Source organism: Oncorhynchus mykiss, chromosome 3 (assembly GCF_057628025.1).
Source record: "Oncorhynchus mykiss isolate SJ-2025 chromosome 3, ASM5762802v1, whole genome shotgun sequence".
Taxonomy (NCBI): Eukaryota; Metazoa; Chordata; class Actinopteri; order Salmoniformes; family Salmonidae; genus Oncorhynchus; species Oncorhynchus mykiss.
In genome coordinates, this window is record NC_143024.1 from 36,413,564 (window position 1) to 36,441,024 (window position 27,461).

At 41.3% G+C, this 27,461-nt stretch overlaps 2 protein-coding genes across 9 annotated transcripts in view; both read right to left on the reverse strand.

Moving 5' to 3' along the window:
• Positions 1-6,188, reverse strand: part of LOC110515208 (ras/Rap GTPase-activating protein SynGAP) — a 110,559-nt gene extending 104,371 nt beyond the window's left edge. For all 3 annotated transcript variants that reach the window (XM_090229094.1, XM_036973043.2, XM_036973040.2), the window contains exon 1: positions 5,901-6,188. In XM_090229094.1, coding sequence (XP_090085220.1) covers positions 5,901-5,922 — 22 coding nt within the window. In that variant the 5' untranslated portion in view covers positions 5,923-6,188. The remainder of the gene's footprint in view (positions 1-5,900) is intronic.
• Positions 6,189-7,573: 1,385 nt separating this feature from the next.
• LOC110515238 (PHD finger protein 1) lies at positions 7,574-25,930 on the reverse strand. 6 transcript variants are annotated; one of them, XM_036964708.2, is made up of 15 exons: positions 25,519-25,930; positions 24,872-24,950; positions 24,695-24,776; positions 23,937-24,023; positions 23,329-23,423; positions 22,658-22,806; positions 21,127-21,222; positions 20,568-20,636; positions 20,219-20,342; positions 19,784-19,851; positions 19,379-19,510; positions 17,206-17,284; positions 12,742-12,857; positions 12,387-12,470; positions 7,574-12,224 (listed from the first exon to the last, which is right to left on the reverse strand). In XM_036964708.2, the coding sequence occupies exons 2-15, from the start codon at positions 24,947-24,949 to the stop codon at positions 11,897-11,899; spliced, it is 1,587 nt and encodes a 528-aa protein (XP_036820603.2). In that variant the 5' UTR covers position 24,950; positions 25,519-25,930; the 3' UTR covers positions 7,574-11,896. The 6 variants fall into 6 exon arrangements, with proteins under 6 accessions (XP_036820603.2, XP_090085225.1, XP_090085226.1 ...); XM_090229099.1 differs by having other exon boundaries at positions 19,373-19,510; positions 25,519-25,929; XM_090229100.1 differs by having other exon boundaries at positions 19,373-19,510; positions 23,329-23,730; positions 25,519-25,929.
• Positions 25,931-27,461: the final 1,531 nt, after the last annotated feature.

Here is a 27,461-nt window from a genome sequence, read left to right on the forward strand (position 1 = left end):
AAGAGATCAGGATGTTCTGCCATTATCTCCACTCTCATACAGAACAACTCAACTCCACATTGAAATGCCAAACAGAGCAGCAACTGCAAGATAGGCTCTCTGAAAACCACTAGGACAGGAGCTTTCCTCCTGAAAAGAAAACTTACGTAAAAAAAACACTAGAAATTGGATTGCATTTCCAGTCTCTCTCAACAATCCACTCCAGTTTAGATGAATCATTATTTGAAATAACAAAAGGGCATATCACATAAACATTGCATGAATGCCAGAATTTTCTTTGGGAGCAAATACAGTTGAAATGCACTCATATTTTGTGTGGTGAAGATTCAAATGTGGTGGAGATGAGGTGCTAAATATAGCGCCAGGCATGCAGAGTGAGCCTTCTAACCTTCATGAGGTCTTCAGAGTAGAAGTTAATCACTCAAATAGAAACACACTGACTCTCTCTCTCTCTCTCTCTCACACACACACACACACACACAAACAAACACACATACACACACATGTGTAAGATCTTAATTTGAACCAGTTTGCTACAGCAGGAAAGATAATCCTGCAGCGACAGGAAATGTGTGTTATTATGTGGGTTCATACATCTTCCTTAAGGGAAAATCAACTCTGAAATTACAAACTTCAGAAGTCTTTTTTAACCTCAAATACACTACAAGTGCTCCTGCAACAGGGTGATCAAATGAATATCCTATATCTGTATACAAGCACGCTCACAAACACACATGCGCACACACACACACACACACACACAAACACCAACACAAAAGTATGCACGGCACACACACGGCACACACACACATTCTTGTGAGCCTTGTAAAAAAAAATGTTTTTCTGAAGTAGAGACACTACCCTAAATGTGTAATAGTGGAACACTTTAAAATGGTAATAGACTACTCTGAAATGTCAGGGTCCAATGGCCCTGTTTTTGAATATCAGCATATCAGTGTATTTGATTACAGCTAATTAAAATGCACCATTCTTCTCTGCAGTATCTGTGCATCTGAAGTGAATGAGAGGTACACCCCATGAAAATCCGGTCCTCTTTTCTCACCACCTTCAGTAAAAGTGCACACCGACACTGCATATATCAGCCATCTATTAGCATCACAAGAGAGAGGGGGACAAATTAGCCCGTCGCTAGCATGATATTGAACGTTTGAGACCACATTTGATTTAGCCGTCTGCCTTTATAACACTGTAATAAAATGGCTGTAATAAAATGTCAATTTCTATAGTACATCAATGAGCAATGTGAGGTTATCTGCTACTGTCATGGCCTGATTTGACCACCACGTCTTTCTGACAACTAGCTAGGGATAATATGTGTGCAGTCTATACATTATGATATCCTACATCGTGTTACCCCCTTGACAAGAAAGTGTGAAATGTACACATAACACTGAAAATAGACTTAAAATGTCTGGGACTGAACATCTCTACATTATCTACCCAACAGTGCAATATCTCCTAGTTCTCATGGTAACTCTGGGTCCCAGGTACAAGGCTTCAGTGAGCACTATCTTTGTGAGCCCAACTCTCCAATTTGTAATCCTGCTTGAGGCACCACAGTTGTGATTTAATAATCTGTTCTTTTAGGGGGCACTTATCACAGGATGTACTATCAGCATCTCAATTGACACGGTGTGGAATTCAGACTCTCCCGAAAGCTATCACAGGGCATTTATTTTAGATACTTTGACGGAAAAGGGTCAGAGAGGGTTGTTTGAAAAAGCCCTATACTGTGCAAATAATTTAATTGCACATAAATAATATTAATGTACAGTATGTGTATAAATCAAAAACATAAAAGTCACATTTCATCTAACAGAGGTAGGATCTTAATTTGAGCCAGTTTGCTACAGCAGGAAAATAATCCTGCAGCAACCGTTTTTGGGGTTGTTGCATTTTTCGTAAGGAAAATGTTCTATGTGGAAATTACAAAAGCCTTTTTAAACCTCAAATACACTACAAGCTTTACATTTCCTGCATTGGGAAAGGGAAAAGGGGATACCTAGTCAGCTGTACAATTGAATGCCTTCAACCGAAATGTGGGCAGGAGAATTCTCCTGCAATAGGGTGATCAAATTAAGATCCTACCTGTACATTATAACCTAACATCACACCTTTAACAACTAAATGTTATTTGTTAGTGATACATATGCAAGTGAAACCTGCTGTTTAAGGCATAATCAGCATTTTTAATGCCATTCAATCGTGCCTACAAACATCAATAACTATAACTGCTCCATTTTGACTCCATGACTAATATTATTTGTTCTATTACTAATATAGTGACATATGTACAGTAAGCTGTTGAATATCTCCAGGTCTGAATGCACAACTTGTCCGTGCATCATGAGAATCTGTTGGATCAAATGACATAATGTCTGGAAGGCCTGTGAGCCAACCATCCGCAGGGACATCATTATCCCGGATTGGCAGCCCTCCGATTGGCTTAGGAGAGGAGATAGCTCATCCTGACCTTTTGCCATGAGTGAATGCTGACAGAATCAATCAAAAGACGAGCATCCTTTAAACACAAACCCATTGAGTCATTGGGCTCCAGGCTTTGCGGTGGAATTGAATAAGTGGGCCCCCCTCCCATGTTATGGTCTGCACTAAGCAACCATTTCTCCCAGCTACTAATTTCTGATGGGATCCTTGTGTAGATTTCCTCAGAATCAGTAGTAAAGGCTCTTAGTGGATGGGGTCTATCTGGGCCTTTTCACCACCAGGTTCAGTCAGTACTGCTGGGGAACAGAGCGATAGTGAGGGAGTGGAGCCGTGGACAGAGGCTTAGCGGCATGCCTGAACTCACTGTACTAGAACTGTTCAAGGGGCAGAGAGTTCCCTGACATGGCCCTATATCCATAGACTACAGATGTAGGATCTTAATTTGAGCCAGGAAATGTGAATTATTATGTGTATTCTAATTAATGAGCTCAGCCAGTACGCCAGCAAACTACAGTAGCAAAAAAAATCTGTTTGTCTGATTTACATTTTTGGACTACTGCTATTAGCATTATTACAATATCATTTTAAGGTCTTTCCACCATAACAAACATGCCCTTCCCCCCAGACAACATGGCTTATGGGGGGCAGCCCTCAAAATAACATTTTTGCTGACACTACCCAGAGGACACTTTATCATGTCACACTCAGAAACCATCAAGGACATTGGAGCACGGTGGTACTTTGTAATAAACCATGTACATTTTATACTGTGTTTTGGTAGAATGACACATGCTGCAGTGGACACTTTCACTTAAGTAGGGTTATCTAACACAAGGCATGATACTTTATGACCTGGAACATGTTTCAATCTGGACCCGATCTCACTGTGCCGTATAAGAGTCATGGTCCATGGTGCAATATGAATACTTTTTATGGTAGAGGCAAGACGTTGGTTAACCTAGGGCAAAACCAAAGACCTTAAAGCATCAGCCAGTAAATGTTAATATGCATAAATAATCTTGCCATCAAACTGCTCTACGCCACCTCCTGTGCTTATTCATACAGTACGTTCGCTGCACTGTGCCATGAATATGCTAAACAGTATGCAGATTCAAGCAAATGAGGGGCAGTTTAACTTTGATTGACTTTATGTCTGTGGGCCAAAATTATAAATACGATATTTCCTTGAGGATACCGACCGACATTGTCTTTGCTTTCATGTACACGCTAGATGTTAGCATCACTGAAAAAGGCTGAGGCATAGTAACGCTTGACGTTCTTGAATGTTGACTTTTCACGTCTTGAGGGAAGTTGCCGTTTTTTTTAATTCCCAACTTCACGAAACTTGGACAGCAGGCACTTTAACTCACAAAATGCCAGAATCCCTACAATGAATTCACATCAGACAAGATGGTATCTAATGAGTTGCATCATTTACTAATTTGAGCATTAATTCAATATAACACTTCCGCCGCAAACAGAAAATGAATGAGCTTTTCCCCTGACAGATCATCGAACACGGTAGATCTCGAGCATACAGTACAGTAATAGCCTAACAGATGATGGTTCCTGGCACAGCTCGATTGGCGGAGGGTGTAAGACAGCCCCTTATGTCACATGAGAGGAGTGCTGCAGTCAGCGCTTTGGCGGTGCACTGTCTCTTTAAATTGAATGCCCATGCTTAACAGGAGCTGCTGTATCAAACTACTGTAAAATTGACATGACTGGGTTGGCTCAGTGGCTGGCTGGTGCTCCATGCTGTCCATCTGCAGAGAGAGAGAGAGAGAGAGAGAGAGAGACCTACCTACAGTATCTTATCTTCACATTAAATGTCCATGTGATACTCACATAGAACTAATGACTTTTGAACATTTAAACATTGGTGTAAAATACAAAATACAGGAGAGCCAAGGCAGCACTCTGCGTATTACTTCTATGACATTTTCAGTCTAACAACTTTAAAACCGATGCCTTTCGGCGTGGTGTTCGTCAGGGAGAGATAAAACAAGTGTTTTAATAGGGAACTAATGTTCAGTCAGCCATAAGTTACAAATATGTGGCTGATTTCATTTTGATAACATTACCTTGAGATTCAACCACAGACTCCTCTACCCAGAAAGCCTGTTACATGTAAAAGGTTCATGGTGCCATCTATTGTAGTGGAAAGAGTATAGCCTGTACATTCCCTATTGACACGGGTTTTGAAGGTATAATACTACTGTGCACACATTTTTCTGGCAGTGATCTCTCAAGAGTGGGCTCGCGTACAGTAGCGTAACATCTCACCAATATTATGCAACCAACTTCTATTGCTGTGCTCACACAAGAGGCCGTTGGGCTATATCCGCTTGTGATGTGTTAGAAGATGACCAAAAGCATCATACGCCAGAGTTTGAACTGGCCATTCTCTTTGAATGACTGATAACTTTAAGACATTCATGTATTGGATGCTGAACATGATTTTGGTTTGAGCTTTGTCAATGCACCACCAGCACAGCAGTACAGCAGTGTCCTTACTGTACCCGGTGTTACAAGACATCACACCTCAGCAGCCTCAAGTCTCTCCACCCCCCACCCCCCCCCCTCTCTCTCTTCTCTCTCTCTCCCTTTACCTCTTTCTCTCACTCTCTCTCTTTCCCTCTCTCTCTTTTTCCCCTCTCTTTCTCTGTCACACACATTCTCCTCACACAAGAATTGCAGTTGCTGTACAGAGATACTTTGGTAATAGGGACTGGACTCCGTGTACCATACAACCCTTGGATCCCTCAAAGTCCCATCCAACTTTCAAGTGGCCATAACATTTCACACATACAGTCAAATAAAGCATTTGAAGGCTGCATGATTGAAGTAGCTCACGTTGCACTCTGTTTCACACAGCATTAGTCATGGTTGCGGTGTCACAATACCAAGGGAACTGATTTGAACATACACTTTCAGGGACCATTTTCCTCCACTACAAACTCATTAAATATTGAGTTTAAAAAACAAGCAAATAAGTACCCCTTCAGGCTCCTTACTGCACACATTGAATAGATATGACTCAATACTAGAGGGGCAAAGTTACAGTGTCATGGAGATACAGTAGGCTACCTGTGACTGTGATCTAAGGATGTTGCACACAGGGAAAAGGACTTGCAAGACTGTGATACCAGCAGGCATGCACACCTCAGCACATTGCAACACTATGGACTATCCTACTCAGCATACACCGGCACAGTGACATATTGACTGGCACACAGTGATAAAACCAGGTAGGTAGCTACCTCGAAGACACTACCTCTTGCTGTACCTGCCTGTGTTTCCACTACGCCGCGTTAACGCACCCCTTTTCTAAATTCTGTATTGTATGATGGAGAGAGAGAGAGAGAGATAGAGAGGGGGGGGGGGGGTGAGGGGGAGGGAGATGCAATAGTGGAATATATCAGTTCTCATACCTTGAAAGGGAACATAGGACATGTTCCAACGGCATTGAACGTGGTCTTCGAGTCTTGACAGTCTCTCGGCATGCAACAAAAATACCACACACCAGTCAGAAAATAAGGAATACGCTATTCACAATTGGAGTCGATGGTAGCCAATATTCCACCGCTGTTCAAAAAGATAATTTATAATCCACGATCGCCGAAAGCCATTGAAAATGTATCCCCGTGCATAAAAATATATGCACAAATATATCGCACGCACCGTTATTGAGGTGTGTGGGGAAAACACGAGAAAGAGAGAGAGAGAGAGAGAGAGAGAAAGGGGGCGGATGAGTGAGTGCGCGCGTGTGTGCGCTTTCCATTATATCTATAGCCTATCTATGCATTGTATATTCCATGTTTGCGCCTTGAAGTTCAAGAAGCAATGATGGCTAAATCGCCTTATTGAATACGGCCCCTTCTACGACTATCAAACGCGCACGCCACCGCACGCAGAGTCACACACAAACACGCTACATAGTTCGGTGCTGCTGCCAATAACGCGGTAGACTACATTACAGTTCGCTATAGGTGGTAGGCTAAAAGCTAGGCTATTAGGAAGTCTGAAACTTAGTTTAGATTGTAGGCCTATATCTGGTGACATGGTCAATGGGAATAGTCTCAAGGGGGTAAACTAAATGAATGGTCGTCGAGAATGACTTCCACAAACTCGTCTCAAATGTCAAAACGAACCACATTTTTTTATTTGCCTGTAGGCTCTAAATTTAGAACAAAATTGTTTAATCTTTATTCTTGCACTTTTATGTTCCATTAGAAATATTATGGGCAAAATGATTGATAAGGCTATTGGTCATTTTTAGCGACACATCTGAAGTTGCTGGTGTCCAAAAATGAACAGAGCTAAAAGTAGTTATACATGTATGGAGCCTACCTACACATTATCAGGCTCAGTAATGGCATCACGTGTGCATTTGGAAGCTGATGATTTCCTCTTGGATCCAATAGTGGTCCATAGAGCCAACATGGCGTCCTGCTCGGTTCAGTTGCTTCACCTGCCTGCATAGTGCGGTATCAAACTTGGATTATGGCTACCACCTGGCGGTTGGCTCTTGCAGCTGCAGTTGGAGACTGAACGGGAATGCACTTTAATCTTTCCTTTACACCTCCTCCTAGTGGGAAACGAAAGTAAATACAAGCATTATACAGAATTACATCCAAAGCTTTCATGCTGAATATACATTTCGGCCTAACCGACCTTTGTAAAGGTCAATAGTGGTCTGCTAATTAGAATGACACCATCTATACGGGATAACATACAGTTACTGCAGTAGGCATCATCATAGCCCTCTACGATTCACAAGGCTATCTGAAATGTCACTGCAATGAATCAACTGCTCTTGACATGCCATGGCAAAGAGATTCTTGGCAACAGAGCCATAAGGACTAGCCAGTCTGTTTGCCTGGCAGAAGGGCTATTGATTCATCACGTAATACCTGCATGTGAATGGGGTGTGTAGTCTATTGCTATACCAATAGAATACAATGGAATAGAATGGAACATAACTTTGTCTCTGAAGTGCAATTCATCATATGTTATTATTGGCTGGCCTACTGTAAATACAAATAGGCCTATACATATTGTAAGTAAAAAAATAAATGGACAGAAAACACTCAAAGCACATTAGTAAGATGTGAAGGGCAACTTTTAATTTTTTGAATTTTACATGGGCTGTGTCAGCCTAGGTTATACGTGTATAAACGTAATTTGACCAAAAGTCCAAAAATACATCAAACCAAACTTGGACTTGACTACAAATAAAAAAAAGAGAAGACTTAGCTTCTTGTTCCTCAACTCAAAATCAGATTTACCCCAGTCCTTTGAAGTCATTTTGTATAGTTCCATCTATAACCTACAGTAACAAACACTTGACGGGTCTATAGACATACTTTACCATAGAAAACATACAGATACATTCATTACCATCGAACTGATGGTTCCACAGACCTCTTCCTATTCAACTACAGCCAAATTCACTGAGAAGTATCTAAATCCTAAACTGGGATGGGAAGGACTGAGTTGGGAGGTTCATTTGGCCTGCACTGCTGTTTAGAAATGTGCCAAACCCTTTGCAATCCAACCTAGACTCGGGGGTAGACGTAACATAATAAATGTAAATCTATGGCTCTCCAGTTAGTATACAGTGCCTTGCGAGTATTCGGCCCCCTTGAACTTTGCGACCTTTTGCCACATTTCAGGCTTCAAACATAAAGATATAAAACGATATAAAAGATATTAATTTTTTTTGTGAAGAATCAACAACAAGTGGGACACAATCATAAAGTGGAACGACATTTATTGGATATTTCAAACTTTTTTAACAAATCAAAAACTGAAAAATTGGGCGTGCAAAATTATTCAGCCCCCTTAAGTTAATACTTTGTAGCGACACCTTTTGCTGCTAAATGACTAATGATGATAAATACAATCCACCTGTGTGTAATCAAGTCTCCGTATAAATGCACCTGCACTGTGATAGTCTCAGAGGTCCGTTAAAAGCGCAGAGAGCATCATGAAGAACAAGGAACACACCAGGCAGGTCCGAGATACTGTTGTGAAGAAGTTTAAAGCTGGATTTGGATACAAAAAGATTTCCCAAGCTTTAAACATCCCAAGGAGCACTGTGCAAGCGATAATATTGAAATGGAAGGAGTATCAGACCACTGCAAATCTACCAAGACCTGGCCGTCCCTCTAAACTTTCAGCTCATACAAGGAGAAGACTGATCAGAGATGCAGCCAAGAGGCCCATGATCACTCTGGATGAACTGCAGAGATCTACAGTGGAGGTGGGAGACTCTGTCCATAGGACAACAATCAGTCGTATATTGCACAAATCTGGCCTTTATGGAAGAGTGGCAAGAAGAAAGCCATTTCTTAAAGATATCTATAAAAAGTGTTGTTTAAAGTTTGCCACAAGCCACCTGGGAGACACACCAAACATGTGGAAGAAGGTGCTCTGGTCAGATGAAACCAAAATTGAACTTTTTGGCAACAATGCAAAACGTTATGTTTGGCGTAAAAGCAACACAGCTGAACACACCATCCCCACTGTCAAACATGGTGGTGGCAGCATCATGGTTTGGGCCTGCTTTTCTTCAGCAGGGACAGGGAAGATGGTTAAAATTGATGGGAAGATGGATGGAGCCAAATACAGGACCATTCTGGAAGACCTGATGGAGTCTGCAAAAGACCTGAGACTGGGATGGAGATTTGTCTTCCAACAAGACAATGATCCAAAACATAAAGCAAAATCTACAATGGAATGGTTAAAAAAAAACATATCCAGGTGTTAGAATGGCCAAGTCAAAGTCCAGACCTGAATCCAGTCGAGAATCTGTGGAAAGAACTGAAAACTGCTGTTCACAAATGCTCTCCATCCAACCTCACTGAGCTCGAGCTGTTTTGCAAGGAGGAATGGGAAAAAATGTCAGTCTCTCGATGTGCAAAACTGATAGAGACATACCCCAAGCGACTTACAGCTGTAATCGCAGCAAAAGGTGTCGCTACAAAGTATTAACTTAAGGGGGCTGAATAATTTTGCACGCCCAATTTTTCAGTTTTTGATTTGTTAAAAAAGTTTGAAATATCCAATAAATGTCGTTCCACTTCATGATTGTGTCCCACTTGTTGTTGATTCTTCACAAAAAAATACAGTTTTATATCTTTATGTTTGAAGCCTGAAATGTGGTAAAAGGTCGCAAAGTTCAAGGGGGCCGAATACTTTCGCAAGGCACTGTATGTTACATTTTGTATGATATGTCTTAATTTGTGGATGTTGTATTATATGTTACGAATTTGCAAAATGTATGTTTTACGAATTCCAACTTGTTGTGGCTAAAGTTATCTAGGTGGCTAACGTTAACTCCACTAGGAGTTAAGTTAAAGGGTTAAGGTTAGGGGACGGGTTAGCTAACATGCTAAGTAGCTGCAAAGATGCTAATGCACTAAAATGCTAAAGTCTGTGATGAGATTCGAACACGCAACCTTTGGGTTGCTAGTCATTCGCGTTATATTCCTACCCATCCACATTACTTCCCTTTTTTTTCTTAAGTAACCTTCTGTCTTATCTAACCATACCAAACGTAACATATCATACTAATTTGAGTGTTCCAGATTTACATTTACTATGTCACGTCTAGTCTATGAGACCAGGCTGAGCAATCATCTATTCACTCTTATAAACCGGGTCATTCGAGCCCTGAATGCTGATTGGCTGAAAGATGCGGTATATCAGACTGTATACCACGGGTATGACACAAAATTACCTGTTTGCTGTTCTAATTACATTGTTAACCAGTTTATAATAGCAATAAGGCACCTCTGGGGTTTGTGGTATATGGCCAATATACAATGGCTATGGGCTGTATCCAGGCACTCCACATTTGGTAGTGCTTAAGAACAGCCCTTGGCCGTGGTATATTTGCCATATACCACACCCGTTCAGGCCTAATTGCTTAAGTAAGAGATGGCATATTTCACATCATTCAATCTGGGGAACGGGTGACATCTTGCTGTGGTTTTAAAAAAATGACTGAAAATGTTTTCTGTTGACATGATTATAACATGTTGTGTTATTTACGTATTTACTGTAACTACACCTGTAACACAATCTGTCTTCTGGGGGACACAACGCACACATTTACTCTTATCTGTGTTTTATCCCACAAAAGGCAGAAATAAAGATCTGTATAAATATAAACTCTGAACCTTGCACTATGATATTCTAGAGTTCTATACACAACCTCCTGTTCCACTATGATCTCTGGGGCCCAGTTCCAAATCAAACACAAACCCATAGCCCTAACCCCTTAGACTCTTGGGTGCATCTGAAAGGATCGGATATATGAAGAATATGATGAACGCTGCACCTTTCCCTCTGATAGACCTGATGAAACATAAGCCATATTGCTCAGATCTATCCAATCCTGTCAGATCTACAGTGTCCAGACTAGTGCTTAGGTATCAGCTTAGAAGTGGGCCAGAGTTAACGCTATCTCTCATCCTCAGTGTAAACCTGGTAGATAGGAGCTGACTCCTCTGTCTATGGCCTGAAAATGGAAAACAGTACAAATAGTTTCACCTGCACATAATACCATAATTTGTTGAATTCTCTTCCCTAAAACAATGCAAAAACACCCCTCAACAAATTGACAGTCAAATCTGGCTCAACGAGCGACCATTTTCCATGGCTATCTGATCAAAGATTTTGATCAGTAATCTTGAAGAGATGTTTTAATATTTGTTTGGAATGTATTTTACACTAATTCTGTGTGTGAAAGCCTACACAACATTGTCGTGACTCTTCAATTGCAATTGGTGGATGAGGAAGAAAACCTTATAGAATAGTTATCATACATGCCATACATTTCAATCACCTGATCCCTGGATTCAGGTCAACTTCTCAATCTGCAGATGCACAATCCAGATAGGCACTATGCAACCACATCAAATCAAATCATTCTATAATAATATACTGTGAATATATAAATCTAACTATAAAACAAAAGCCCTGTTGTGGCTCCTAATATATTTCTATTACATACTATCATGTAAATCAAGTATGACAAAAGGTAACGTAACAAATTGCCTATAATCAAATACTGTATATACAATCTTCAAACGTAAACATGATGAATGCAAAGGCATATTCCAAAGGTATACAGTACAAATATAGGAGAAACACTAGCAAAGAGGGAGATATAGTAACACGTAGTGTGATGATATAGAATGGAGGCGATATCGTTTGAGCAACCTGGATTTGCCTTGTGTGGGGTTTTTGTTTTGCTTGTACTTGAAGTTGCCACACATTTCTGATGTGGCACCTGCACAACAGTCATTCTCCCTCTCCTTCTCCCTCTCTCTCCAATATCCCCTCTTTCCTGCCAAGCACTCTGGTGTGTTGATCCTCTCTGCCTCCCTCCACCCCCCCATCTATCTCTCACTTTCTCTCAGTACACACTCACGTTCCCCCACTCCACGAGGTACTGGACCTTCCCGTCTGGCGTTACTCGCCTCGCCAAAATCCTCACCCCGTCCCCACCCCCCCAGCCCCTGACAGCTGACCCATCCCCCCCGCCCCCTCCCCCCACGCTGCCCGGATAGGAAGGGACGTCACGCAGCAGGAGGGAGGGGCAGGGATCCAACTTCTGGCCAGGCTGGTGCTGGTGGTGCTGCTGCTGGTGGTGGTGGTGGTTGTGATGGTGGTGGTGGTGATGGTGGGAGGATGACAGGGAGAAGGGGAGGCAGGGGGGCGGCACTCGACAAGGATCTTCCGCACTGAAGAGAGAGAGAGAGAGAGAGAGAGAGAGAGAGAGATATTAATATTTCACGATTCATACTTTTTTCCATTGTCATCCAGGCACAGGTATGGTTTCCTCTCTAGATGTCTAGATTGAGGGTAGTCCCCAGAGAGCAGGAGGAGCTGTGGTTAACACTGACCTATAGTGATGCAGGGTTCTGGAGATGGCTGGGGCGCCGTTATAGGTGGGGTGATACAGGGCAAACATCCGCTTAGGTGGAGAGCTGTGGAAAAAAAATAAACAAATGGACATAGAAGCAACAATGCTTGGATTTCCACTGACATACTGACTAATACAAGCATTTCCTACACCCACAATAATATCTGCTAAATACGTGTATGTGACCAATATAATTTATTTTGATAAGGGTAGCCTAAATCAATGAGGATGTAATGTAAAAAAAAAAATAAGCTAACACTCTGTAAATACAGTACATTGCATTATTACTTGTTATACAGTATGTAAAGTGTAACTAACACAATAACAGCACCAACCCCAAATTCAGCTCCTCCTCCGACTTCCTGGAGTTGTAGAGGTTAGTTCCACCTACGTAGCCATGGCAACATGGCACAAGATCTATTGGGGTGGCTGGGACCGGGGGCGGACAAGGCTGGACACAGGAGAAACACTGATTAGCTAGTATTTTGACACCAAATCAGTGAATCCAATCACACAGACGTGATACTGCAGTTCATGTCCTTATCTTTATAGAATAATTCATACTGCTTGTGAATACATCTAAATAAAAAACAAGGTCTATTAACATACTGTATCAAATGATACATATCATTTAAAAAAATGTAATTGCATTTCACTTTTAAAAAGGTCGGCCGCTGGAATTTTGTCAGTACAAAGGGCTATCCTTTCAAAAAGGAAATATACACTACCATTCAAAAGTTTGATGGTCACTTAGAAATGTCCTTGTTTTTGTCCATTAAAATAACATCAAATTGATCAGAAATACAGTGTAGACATTGTTAATGTTGTAAATGACTATTGTAGCAGGAAACGGCTGATTTCTAATGGAATATCTACAGAAGTTTACATACACCTTAGCCAAATACATTTAAACTCCGTTTTTCACAATTCCTGACACTTAATCCCAGTAAACATTCCCTGTCTTAGGTCAGTTAGGATCACCACTTTATTTTTGGAATGTGAAAAGTCAGAATAATAGTAGAGAGAATGATTTATTTCAGCTTTTATTTCTTTCATCACATTCCCAGTGGGTCAGAAGTTTACATACACTCAATTAGTATTTGGTAGCATTGCCTTTAAATTGTTTAACTTGGATCAAATGTTTCGGGTAGCCTTCCACAAGCTTCCCACAATAAGTTGGGTGAATTTTGGCCCATTCCGCCCGACAGAGCTGGTGTAACTGAGTGAGGTTTGTAGGCCTCCTTGATCGCACACACTTTTTCAGTTCTGCCCACAAATTGTCTATAGGATTGAGGTCAGGGCTTTGTGATGGCCACTCCAATACCTTGACTTTGTTGTCCTTAGGCCATTTTGCCACAACTTTGGAAGTATGCTTGGGGTCATTGTCCATTTGGAAGACCCATTTGTGACCAAGCTTTAACTTCCTGACGTCTTCAGATATTGCTTCAATATATCCACATAATGTTCCATCCTCGGGCCTCCCGGGTGGCGCAGTGGTTAAGGGTGCTGTACTGCAGCGCCAGCTGTGCCATCAGACTCTGTCGTAACCGGCCGCGACCGGGAGGTCCGTGGGGCGACGCACAATTGGCCTAGCGTCGTCCGGGTTAGAGAGGGCTTGGTCGGTAGGGATGTCCTTGTCTCATCGCGCACCAGCGACTCCTGTGGCGGGCCGGGCGCAGTGCGCGCCAACCAAGGTTGCCAGGTGCACGGTGTATCCTCTGGATACATTGGTGCGGCTGGCTTCCGGGTTGGATGCGCGCTGTGTTAAGAAGCAGTACGGCTGGTTGGGTTGTGTATCGGAGGACGCATGACTTTCAACCTTCGTCTCTCCCGAGCCCGTACGGGAGTTGTAGCGATGAGACAAGATAGTAGCTACTACAACAATTGGATACCACGAAATTGGGGAGAAAAAGGGGTAAAAAAAAGTTTTAAAACAAATAAATGTTTTTTTCCAATGTGCCATCTATTTTGTGAAGTGCACCAGTCCCTCCTGCAGAAAAGCACCCCCACAACATGATGCTGCCACCCCCATTCTTCACTTCGACTTGCAAGCATCTCCATTTTCCCTCCAAACATAACGATGGTCCTTACGGCCAAACAGTTCTATTTTTATTTCATCAGACCAGAGGACATTTTTCCCAAAAAGTACGATCTTTGTCCCCATGTGCAGTTGCAAACCGTAGTCTGGCTTTTTTTATGGCGGTTTTGGAGCAGTGGCTTCTTCCTTGCTGAGCGGCCTTTCAGGTTATGTCAATATAGGACTCGTTTTACTGTGGATATAGATACTTGTGTACCTGTTTCCTCCAGCATCTTCACAAGGTCCTTTGCTGTTGTTCTGGGATTGATTTGCACTTTTCGCACCAAAGTACGTTCATCTCTAGGAGACAGAACGCATCTCCTTCCTGAGAGGGTATGACGGCTGCGTGGTCACACTGTGTTTATACTTGCGTATTATTGTTTGTACAGATGAACGTGGTACCTTCAGGCATTTGGAAATTGCTCCCAAGGATGAACCACACTTGTGGAGGTCTCCAATTTTTTTCTGAGGTCTTGGCTGATTTCTTTTGATTTTCCTATGATATCAAGCGAAGAGTCACTGGGTTTAGGGTAGGCCTTGAAATACATCCACAGGTACACCTCCAATTGACTCAAATGATGTCAATTAGCCTATCAGAAGCTTCTAAAGCCATGACATCATTTTCTGGAATTTTCCAAGCTGTTTAAAGGCACAGTCAACTTAGTGTATGTAAACTCCTGACCCACTGGAATTGTGATACAATGAATTATAAGTGAAATAATCTGTCTGTAAACAATTGTTGGAAAAATTACTTGTGTCATGTACAAAGTAGATGTCCTATAACCGACTTGCCAAAACTATAGTTTGTTAACAAGACATTTGTGGAGTGGTTTAAAACAAGTTTTAATGACTTCAACCTAAGTGTATGTAAACTTCCGACTTCAACTGTACATAGGCGTACAGAGGCCCATTATCAACAACCATCACTCTTGTGTTCCAATGGCACATTGTGTTAGCTAATTCAAATGTATCATTTTAAAAGGCTAATTGATCATTAGAAAACCCTTTTGCAATTATGTTAGCACAGCTGAAACTGTTGGTTTGATTAAAGAAGCAATAAAATTGGCCTTCTTAAGACTAGTTGAGTATCTGGAGCATCAGCATTTGTGGGTTTGATTACAGGTTCAAAATGGCCAGAAACAAATAACTTTCTTCTGAAACTCGTCAGTCTATTCTTGTTCTGAGAAATTAAGGCAATTCCATGTGAGAAATTGCCAAAAAACTGAAGATCTCATACAACGCTGTGTACTACTCCCATCACAGAACAGCGCAAACTGTCTCTCACCAGAATAGAAAGAGGAGTGGGAGGCCCCGGTGCACAACTGAGCAAGAAGACAAGTACATTAGTGTCTAGTTTGAGAAACAGACACCTCACAAGTTCTCAACTGGCAGCTTCATTAAATAGTACCCGCAAAACACCAATCTCAACGTCAACAGGGAAGAGGCAACCCTGGGATGCTGGTCTTCTATGCAGAGTTGCAAGGAAAAAGCCTATCTCAGACTGGCCAATAAAAATAAAAGATTAAGATGGGAAAAAGAACACAGACACTGGACAGAGGAACTCTGCCTAGAAGGTCAGCATCGCGGAGTAGTCTAGAATGTCATTCGGGCCTAGCCCGAACCATGAAAAATAGCCCTAGACCATTATTCCTACTCCACCAAACTTTACAGTTGGCACTATGCATTGAGGCAGGTAGCGTTCTCCTGGAATCTGCCAAACCCAGATTCGTCCGTCAGACAGCCAGAAGGTGAAGTGTGATTCATCACTCCAGAGAACTCGTTTCCTCTGCTCCAGAGTCAAATGACGGCAAGCTTTGTAACACTCCATCGGACGCTTGGCATTGCGAATGGTGATTTGCTCGGCCATGGAAACTTATGTATATATAGTGTATATCTGTTTATCTGTCACCTCCATTTCCTATGTAGAAGTAGATTCATATTGTGGAGACTGAGGTAGAATTTCGTTACAGTGTGAGCTTGCTACCATAACAACAAAAGCATCAGTACTCTATCCCATCTATCATTTGCTTCCTCAGTTCTCAGCACACCCTCAGGTCTATCAACCTCCAATGCTTGACTGTGACCCACAACATATACAGTAATTACAGCAGTGCTATACTAGCATTGTCCCCTTACTAGCGTGCTGTCCCTTTAAATCGAGGTGCTCTGTCGATGCTGCACTGTCAAAGTGCCAGCGCCACCTGGCCAAACTGTAATCGACTGCAAAGTGCACTTGGAAGCGCTCCCAGATGCCGCATATCAGCGTACCTTCCCCTCTCACTTTCCCTGGGATAACCAACCTGCCCCAAGATGGCAGATGATTCATGTCCGCTCAGGATACAACAGTCTGCTGGAAGTACTGCCCGCTGAAATACGACTGATCCATAACATTTATTGTCTCAGGATTAGGGAGCCAGCCTAAGCAGTAGTATAAAAGGATGTGTATTTTCTATTCATATTAAAAAATATATTTCTAAACCCGTGACCATAACATGCCGTCATACTCGATCGATCGAGTCATAAACCAGCTTCAATAGTGTATGAGGGGTAGGCTGGGCTTTGAAGAATATGTAAACAGACAACACTGGCTATAAGGAGAATATTTTCTCCACACACTGACTGACATGTCGTTCCAATGCCAGGCAGCTCTTTGCTATGCAGTGAGGAGGCGACTGATGTCTGATCTCTCCCTTGATGCCTGGTTCGAGGCAGAAGCACTGACCTGTGTCTCCATGATGCGCCGCTTTGATTTGCGTGACTCTGGCCCCAACGCTCTCCTCTGGCAGGGCAGTGACAATGGGCTGCTCCACACAACAACACAGAGACACAGTCAATAACTTGAGGAGTGGTGCATTGTTTTCACTTAGAAAACTACAGCGTGAGTCAAAAGTTTGGACACACCTACTCATTCCAGGGTTTTTCTTTATTTTTTTAAACAATTTTCTACATTGTGGAATAATAGTGAAGACATGAAAACTACGAAATAACACATGGAATCATGTAGTAACCAAAAAAAGTGTTAAATCTAAATATATTTTAGATTTGAGATTCTTCAAAGTAGCCACCCTTTGCCTTGATGATAGCTTTGCATACTCTTGGCATTCTCTCAACCAGCTTCATGAGGTAGTCACCTGGAATGTATTTCAATTAACAGGTGTGCCTTGTTAAAAGTTAATTTGTGGAATTTCTTTCCTTCTTAATGCGTTTGAGCCAATCAGTTGTTGTGACAAGGTAGGGGTGGTATACAGAAGATAGCCCTATTTGCTAAAAGACCAAGTCCACATTATGGCAAAAACAGCTCAAATAAGCAAAGAGAAATGACAGTCCATCATTACTTAAAGACATGAAGGTCAGTAAATACAGAACATTTCAAGTACTTTTAAAGTTTCTCAAGTGCAGTTGCAAAAACCATCAAGTGATATGATGAAACTGGCTCTCATGAGGACCGCCACAGGAAAGGAAGACCCAGAGTTTCCACTGCTGCAGAAGATAAGTTCATTCAATTTAACTGCACCTCAGATTGCAGACCAAATAAATGCTTCACAGAGTTCAAGTAACAGACATCTCAACATCAACTGTTCAGAGGAGACTCCATGAATCAGGCTTTCATGGTCAAATTGCTGCAAATAAACCACTACTAAAGGACATCAATAAGAATATGAGAATTTCTTGGGCCAAGAAACAAGAGCAATGGACATTAGACCGGTGTAAATCTGTCCTTTGGACTTATGAGTCCAAATTTGAGATTTTTGGTTCTTTGTGAGACGCAGAGTAGGTGAACGGATGATCTTCGCATGTGTGGTTCCCAGCGTGAAGCATGAAGAAGGAGGCGTGATGGTGCTTTGCTGGTGACACTGTGCGATTTATTTAGAATTCAAGGCACACCTAACCAACATGGCTACCACAGCAATATGCTATCCCATCTGGTTTGTGCTTAGTGGGACTATCATTTGTTTTTCAACAGGACAATTACCCAGCACACCTCCAGATTGTGTAAGGGCTATTTGACCAAGAAGGAGAGTGATGGAGTGCTACATCAGATGACCTGGACTCCACAATCAGCCGACCTCAACCCAATTGAGATGGTGTGGGATGAGTTGGACCGTGGAGTGAAGGAAAAGCAGCCAACAAGTGCTCAGCATATGTGGGAACACCTTCAAGACTGTTGGAAAAGCCTTCCAGGTGAAGCTGGTTGAAGGAATAACAGGAGTGTGCAAAGCAAGGCAAAGGGTGGCTACTTTAAAGAATCTCAAATATAAAATATATTTCAATTTTTTTAACACTTTTTTGGTTACTGCCTGATTCCATGTGTTATTTCAGTTTTGTTGTCTTCACTATTATTTTTCAATGTAGAAAATAGTACAAATAAAGAAAAACCCTTGAATGAGTAGGTGTGCCTGAACTTTTGGTATAAATGTGGTGTTTTTTATTTTAAGCCTATAGAAAATGAAAGAGAAGATGGTGTTGAGAATGTTTAGCAAGATGATCAATGTCCACATGCGAATGCGCACACGCACGTATGCACACACACACACACACACACACACACACACACACACACACACACACACACACACACACACACACACACACACACACACAACACACACACACTACAGATTATGTACAAATATTAGTTATAAACATATTAACCAGAGTGAAATAAGTGAGTCCTTCCCGTCATGATTTAATGAGGCACACAGGAGCCTGTTTAGTTAGGAACAGTTGTTCCTATCCAGCTGGAAGGACCACCGTCTACAAGGTGACGCTCTTTTTCATTATTGTAAATGTGCAATTAATTACTAGAATGAATGTATCCATATAAGGAGTTGAGTCCTGGGGCTTGTGTTTGTAATGAGATAATAATAAATCACAGAAGTTGTCCTTACTCTGACCTTCTCCTTTGGGTGATGTTGATGGGCGGGTCAGTGATGAGGGGAGACGAATCAGAGGTCAGGGGAGGCGGAGCTCGGACCTGGAGCCCAAAAAGACACTTCTTCTTCTTGATCTCTTTACCAGAGACAAACCTGGATGACATCACAGAGAAAAAGACTTTCAAAACTTTTCGACCAAAAATTTGTAAAGTCAGGTCATCGTTCTTTTTAAAAACAAGTTCGCATTATTGTCTATGTTTTCTTATCGTTCTCTATTGATAATATCAAAGAGTTAACTAACTGAAACAATTAACTAACTGTATTTTCTTTAACCAAATGTACAATTCCAGAAGCAACGCTATCATAAATCTGGTCACGCATAGCTGTGGCTTCTGTTTGTTCTTCGCATCATATGCAGACTCTCACCTGTCTTTGTTGGAGTTCAAAGCGTTGAGCAGATTGTGGCAGCGATCTTGCCTTGGTGTGTCAGAGAGCTGGGGGACAGAGAGGAATGAAAATCAGGAGCTTGATTAACACTGTGGATGGTAGCCTGAAACAAATGTTAACACATTTAGAGACACATTGACGAAAGGTAAACATCTCCATGGATGACATAGTTAGTTACTAATGTGATTTGTGAACAGCTCATTAAAAAAGGGTAAGACTGATTTGAATGCAACTGCAGTACCTGAGAGCCACATAAAATACAAATTATAATTACCATTTAAAATGTGCTAAATAACAATGGCAAGTAGCTAATGAAATCAAAGCACATAATTACCACATGACTGCTAACCAATGACGCTAGCTAACACTTTCACATCGTTTCATCATAGCACGTAAGTGAGGACATTTTTATACCGAGCCGAGAAGCAAAGAGTCCCAATTCTCATTGGCAAACGACATGATTTCATGGTCGAAATCAAAGTATTTTCTCTTGCAGCACAAGGAGAGGTGGTAGAGCACCAAATGGGCCAAATCTACCCTGTATTTACAACAAACACACCAGGAAAAGACACAGTTAGTTCAGAATTTATCACATCGCAAAGCTTTTCATTACATTATTGAGTAAGAGGAATTAACATATTGTAACCCACAACCCACGACTCAATAAACCTGTCAGAAGAAACTGGTTTTCAAGAGTGTTTCAGTGTGATAATTCCTGCAGTTTAAATTATGTATTCTCTTAGCAGATACTGTATAGCTTTACCAGCTCATGGGTAGCCGTTGAATTGTCTCTGGTCCGCTTGCACAGACTGAGCACTGGAACTCATAAAACCTTTCAGAAAGAAATAGAACACAGATTATTCTATTTCTGCCTGTGATTGACCAGAAATAAAAAGTCAATGGAAACATAACGTAGCATGTGGTTGCTACTGTCAGCAAATTCTTCCCAGTTTCCATCACCTGTTTAGCAGATGTAACAAAGCAGCACATTCTACCTCACCATCAATCTCAAACATGACTTTCCTATGCAGAAACAAAGAGTAATGTAATAAATATATCATGGGCATTAAACCAGTAGGATAATACAGATGGTTAATGTGACAATAATGGTGTAATGGACTGGACTAATTTGAATTCATTTTAAACCTCTACCACATTACATTGGACACCAGAGAGGCAGAATAACAACTGCACTGCTATTAGCAATGAACACTAACAGCATTAGCCCTACCACTGCCAGTTGTATAACCTCTCTGTTCTGGTTTGACAATGGTAATGCAAAGGAGCAGTACAAGGTTATAGATAACAATACTCTGACTCACCTGTCTCCATATAACAACGGCTTGGTCAGACACTGTGTGCAAGCTTCATGAAACCACTGACCACAACTTCCACACTGCAACATTTTCAGGTTCCACCTGCAGTTGATAAATAAGAACATTAGCCACACTCCCCAATGGCCAAAACATAGCTAACATCTGGTGGCCACCTGACAAGAGTACAGTATATTATGTATTTTTCAAGAGGCTGCAATACTCAACTGAAAAACACATTATGTCTTGACAGTAGAGCTGTATAATGGTGAAACGGGCATGCAGGGTTCCGACATGAATATTCTATTTGTTTTTGTTGGTAACGAAAATGAATAGTAAAGCTTATTAACCAATACATGTGCTAAACACTAGTTATAAAATGTTATTATTAAGTGATAATGCCCGAGAAGCCGGTGTTTGGAGGATACATTGGTATGGGTGTTGTTAGAACCGAGTCAAAGTCGAGGGCCGGCAAACCGTGTCAATATATTCTCCGAACACCGACTTTGAGGGCATTATGACTTTTATACAACCGGTTAACAACATACTCAAATAATGATTGGCATATTTTCATTATAAATGTTATTTGGATTAATGTATTCATACCATTTCAATCCTACCACAAGATATAGTCCCGACACAAATCTAGGCTTGCTACCCAAGCCGGCTGGTCATTCGTTCAGTTGCCAGAGACGCGACCCAGTCGTTCAGTCTTTTTGTTCTGTATCTATGGATGCGACCCAGTTGTTTGTTCTAAATGTTCCATTGAAATACTGACTTGCAACGTTGTTATCCCTTGCTTGCTATCTAGCTAACTACGGCTAACTTACAGTCATGTAAAACAGTGCAGCAGGAATAAGAGCAAAGTAGCTGCATTTGTTTAAGCTGTTTTCTAGTGACATTTATTTGGATACATCCATAACAATGAGCTAATGAGGCGCGATTTCGCCTGACATGGAAAATGTGCTCTCTCTTTAGGACACTGTTGTTCAGAGGAGCTAGCCAACAACACAGCTAACACAATCACTTCAAACTGGAGCTGGAAAGACTTCAAACTAGCTGCACTTCGTTTCATTTGACCTGTTTTCGATTGATAGTTCTTTGTATATATCCATACAAATTATGCTGATTCATGATTTCAACTGGCTGAGAAAAGCTGCCTTCCTGTCTGTCTCATCCCGACTCCCTACACGTCCATTAATATGGGACAGCTGGAGATCCAATTTGAATATTGAAACAATGTTGCAAATGTCGGAGAGACAGACACCAATGTTTTTACATCTCCGCTGTTAAAAACTAAAAGTTAGTCTAAAAGAAATGTCTAGATGCTTTTTATAGTGGAGATCAGTGGATTGCACAGTCAGATGGAACACAGTAAATAGGCATTTTAACGTCATAGATTTAGCCAGTGGTAACTTGTGGAATAGACACCATCTGGAATGCGGTTTTAACCAATCAGCATTCATGATTAGACCCACACGTTGTATAACATAATTTATCTACTGAGGGCATCTGTTAGAAGCTATAAATTGTCACTCACTCTCCAGGTCCGGCACAGTAGCAGTAACACTGCTGCTGGTTGGTCAGATGCTGTGGGTCCCAGTCTAAAGATGACAGCTGATAGGGCAGCCGAAGTTTCATGATTTGCATGAGCCGGGCAAACCGTCCTCGTTTGATGGCTCCCCCTCTCTGAAATAAATGTTGACAAATCGATTCACTACAGCGACCTCTCCATTCCCGGTCATGTCAGTACATTCAAGATAGATGACATTGGATGGGAACTATCCAGGAAAAGCAATTCATCTCATTTTATTGTAGGTCAGCTGAGTGAGATAATATCTTGAGAAAAGTCAGGTCAATGAGATATGGACATTGGCCGATGGACAATTAGCCCTTAACCACAGTGCTCCCTCATCTAACACCTACAGTACAGAATTGGAGCATACATGAATTACTGACCATAATCACAATAATACAGTATAATCTTGAAATAAATCTGCATTGACGAACTGGTCAGATGTCCAGAAACCATAATACAGAGTTGCAACATTTCTGTGGTGTCCTTCAGATATATCCTTTGACAACACTGTTTAACACAACACTGGTATTGAAATCCTCTGGATAGATTAAAAAAAAAATGTACAAGTCTGAAATTGATATTTTCCCTGAGCCAAGAGGCAGTGTGTGAAACAGAAAGATTAGCAGTCTAACCTTGGTTGCCACTGCAAAGACACATTGCCGACATATCCAAGAATTGCTGTCAGCTTCCGGCTCAATGGACGGAGTGTGGCACTCAGGATGATAACCTGTTATGGAATGGAGAGTGTTTACTGTAATTCACATGCTGAGTATATGTTACTGATGGAGGACTTTTCCTTGTCTCTTTTCATGAAATATTATACACTGAGTATACAAAACATTAGGAATTGCAACGCTGGTGGGTTTTTCACGCTCAACAGTTTCCTGTGTGTATCAAGAATGGTCCACCACCCAAAGGACATCCAGCCAACTTGACACAACTCTGGGAAGTATTGGAGTCAACATAGGCCAGCATCTATGTGGGACGCTTTCGACACCTTGTAGAGTCCATTTCCCCCAACAACTGAGGCTGTTCTGAGGGCAAAAGGGGTGCAACTCAGTATTAGGAAGGTGCTCCTAATGTTTTGTACACTTAGCGTATATTATCTGGTAGAAAATCTGAAGAACAAAAATAGATGGCATTGTTTTTTTCTTTCTTTAAATTAGTTGTGCCTACCCGTCATAAGTTATTATTTGAAAATACCTTGATGAATAGTACATGACATGCTGTGTTTTCTTACCGTGACGACATTTAAGACAATTGATGAGAGGTTCTTTAAGAGGCGGGGCATCACAGACACAGCAAACCTCTTCCACTCCAACTGAGACTTAAGCGAGAGAGAAAAGGAGTGAGTATCAGAGAGAGGGGGAGAAAGAGAGAGAGATCACTCAACAGTGTTAATTTATGTATATTGATTCATTTCCTTGCCACTTCATTGATTTCAATGTCTCCTGCATCCTTTCAGATTTCACTCCTTTTGACATGCGGATATTTGGCTGTGCTTCCCTTCACTTTACACTAACTACGTGGGGGCGCCATTTCCCTATGGAGTCATTACACTAATAAATTCATTAATACACCAATTACACCTAAAAGTCCCCCATCAGAAATGCCAACATTTCCAGGGAATGTTGTATTTCAACCTTGACTAAAGACTTTAATTGCACAACATTCTTTTGAACTACAATGCATCGGAATGAATAGAGAGCGTCAAATTAAGAACAAACTTTTCAAAGCTGAGAGAGAAACATTTTATGAATTTCTTTCAACTCCCTGAGGTGAATCAAGGTAAGGTAAACATAAAGATGATTAAAATACGATAATGAAGAATCCTCAATTAGCCCCCTAGCTATAGAAAGGGTAGATGTGAATGAAATAGTTTTATCCACATTTCAGGGGATAATACTTTGATTCAAAAGGAAGTCCACAGTGCCCAAAACCCCTCCGTTAAATGTGTTGTGTTAACTGAGGAAAACAAGAGTAAGTTGTAAGTCTTACAAGAGTGAATGTCTTTTCTTAGGACCCAGAATTCCGAGTTGTCCTCAAATCTCACCAGACAACACTGCTTGACTCCATCTACCTGAGGAGAGGGATGGAAAGAGAGTGGAATTGTTCACTCAAACCTAAATAGAATACTCTCCAACTGCACACACACACACACGCACACACACTTACTCTTTTCACATTACCGAGGTACAGTAGTCCATCACTCCATCGAGCTAACACATCATCCCCTTCACTTACTCCCCCCATCCTGAAGAGAAGTGAGAGAGAGAAATAAAGAAGGGGTGAGGGAGAGGAGGGGGCTCATGTGAAATGGAAATCCGATTTATTCACTGAATACTTTGCTGCCATTGCTGACAGAGGTTTATGGCCTTATCGTTCCATAGGCACTTGGCTGGAGTGGATAAGGGGATACATTCTCACAAACCCAGCATAGCCACAGTCAGAATCCAGCAGATTTAATGATGAGTGTAAGTGCCCATGCATTGAGCAGGACAAACCATTATGACACAACACATGTGAGAAAATGCATTCACCACTGCATGATGACTGCACTGTAGTTTGATTGTAACACCACTGTACATCTCTCTACTTTGCTTTCTCGTGCACTTCTGTGTTGTATCCTCTTTGAAAATCGAAAACGACAAAACTTGAATAGAAAGGAATCGCTGTAGCCTATGGACATAATCTCTGCACATCCAGCGGTTGTTCCAGTGCAGGCACTCAAGTCAAAGAGACACATGATACATAATAGCATTTTCTGATCAATAAAAATTAACATAGACAGTGTTGCTGGATGAACAGAGAGCCATTGATACCTGTCAAGTCGAACTCCTCTCCGTTGGGGTCACAGCGATTCCTGTGCCGGCTTGACATGAAATATTTTATCTCTTCTGTTTTCCTCTCGTCTCAATTACTGGCCGGTTGGATGTGAAGCCTACGTGTGTGCCAAAGTGGATGTGCATGTATGTGTCTGTGCCAAGCGCGTATGTCAGTCAAGTCGTCAGTGAGACACCGTCGGTACGTCCGTCTTTCCCTCGGTCTGTCTGTCCTCCGCGACGTCGTTTCGTCATGTTCCCTTGCCTTTGCTCTCGTTTCTCCACCTATTGATGCTATTAGGCGTGTTTGTCAGAGCAGCACGAGAATCAACCCGCGAGAGACGCCATCATCCCTGCCTCTTTCTCGACCGACTTGTTGTGACGCAGACATAAAACACCGAGAGATAGAGTGGGAGGGAGATAGGGGGGACCGGGGCAACGGCGGCGGAAACACCTTAACATCCGAAGAAATTACCTCTAAACCGTTATGACAAGGAAAGCTGTGTTTTCCGAAGATTTAACTAAATTGTGCTAAAAGCCAGTTAAAAATCAGCCAACGACGATAGTCGCTGGAGTTTATGTGGCCAATTAGTGGAAGTTTACATACCTCATTAATTGGTACCTCCCAAAGAAGGGTGCTGCAAGTTTGGAGTCCTGGAGAAAGTTTTAGAAGGGCCAGTGGAAGATGCGCTCACACGTGTTATTCACCTTCTCTTTTTTTCCCATTCAGTAAATTCCACCATAAATAGTTTCCTTGCTATAGTCAGCATTTTTCTTTCCTTCCAGCTAAAATAAACTATAATCATAATGTAATCATAAATGATCTAATTTCTTAATATTACTACACATTTGTATTATATAGCCTAGGCTTCAATATACAATATGTATAATAAACATTGTGATTGTTTACATAGAGTTATTTGTGCAGTCTTTGTGGTCCCCTTGCCAGATAAGCCTATTTTCAGGTTTTTGACACTATACAAAGTTAGCCTAAATAAATAAGGATAATTAAGGCTTGGATTAGTTTGAGAACTTGTCACTGTCATCAAAGGGAATTGTTGAATGTGATTTACAATAGTCTATAGTTGTTCTGTACATTTCCTCTTATTGTGAAGTATTACATATCTATGATCAATCATCTATTCTTTACAGCTCAATAATCTATGCATATGCTCAGTAATGTCATCACCACTTGCCTCTGCTCACTATCACCATGAATATCACTGGTCACACAAGCTTTCATTTCTCACAACAACTGGGTGATAACATAACATGGTAATAACCCATGTCAGAATGAGTAACAATTTTACTTATTTACCATTGGTTAATTATGAGTCCTAGAAATTGCACACACGTTCATGTTTATAATTTATGAACTGCAGATTAAAGGGTATTTTAAAGTGTCATACCATAATTTAGCACTGACAATTCTATGAGTAAGCAACATAGCCTATAATTTAATAGTCAAAGCAACAAGTGATGAGGTGTTTCATATGTTATTTTTATCGTTAGATGATATGTATTTGTTCATTTGCTTGTTTTTGTCATATGAATGTATCAAGCATATGGTAAGTATCAAGCATATGGTAATATTGTGCTCAAAATGGCCACTGGCATTTCTGAAGGATGACAATGAGTTACTCATTGGCAACACTAGATGGCGAGCACACTACACCTTCTAATGCACTGCTCTGTCAGTAGTGTAGTGTAGTGGTAGGCTAATAAAAATGCAGTGGTGGCATTTAGCTGAACTACAGTTCAGTTCACATAACTGTGTGATGAAAGAGATGTTTGGAATGTATCATTAGCATTTGGATGAGGGTCGCTTTGAATAATGGCAAAACGGAATTATGCTTCTAGCAGTCTCACAGCAAGATTCACTATTTACCAAGAAAGGATAGTGAGCCCATTAGCCCAACTTTAGTATCATCACAGAAGAGAAA

Coding starts and splice junctions, on each gene's coding strand:
- LOC110515238 (XM_090229099.1), bottom strand. CDS start 24,949: ATGGGGGGAGTAAGTGAAGGGGATGATGTGTTAGCTCGATGGAGTGAT. Junction 20,637..21,126: donor CCGTTGTTATATGGAGACAG/GTGAGTCAGAGT, acceptor TCTTTCTGAAAG/GTTTTATGAGTTCCAGTGCT. Junction 17,285..19,372: donor ACCCAAAGGAGAAGGTCAGA/GTAAGGACAACT, acceptor TGTGTGGAGCAG/CCCATTGTCACTGCCCTGCC.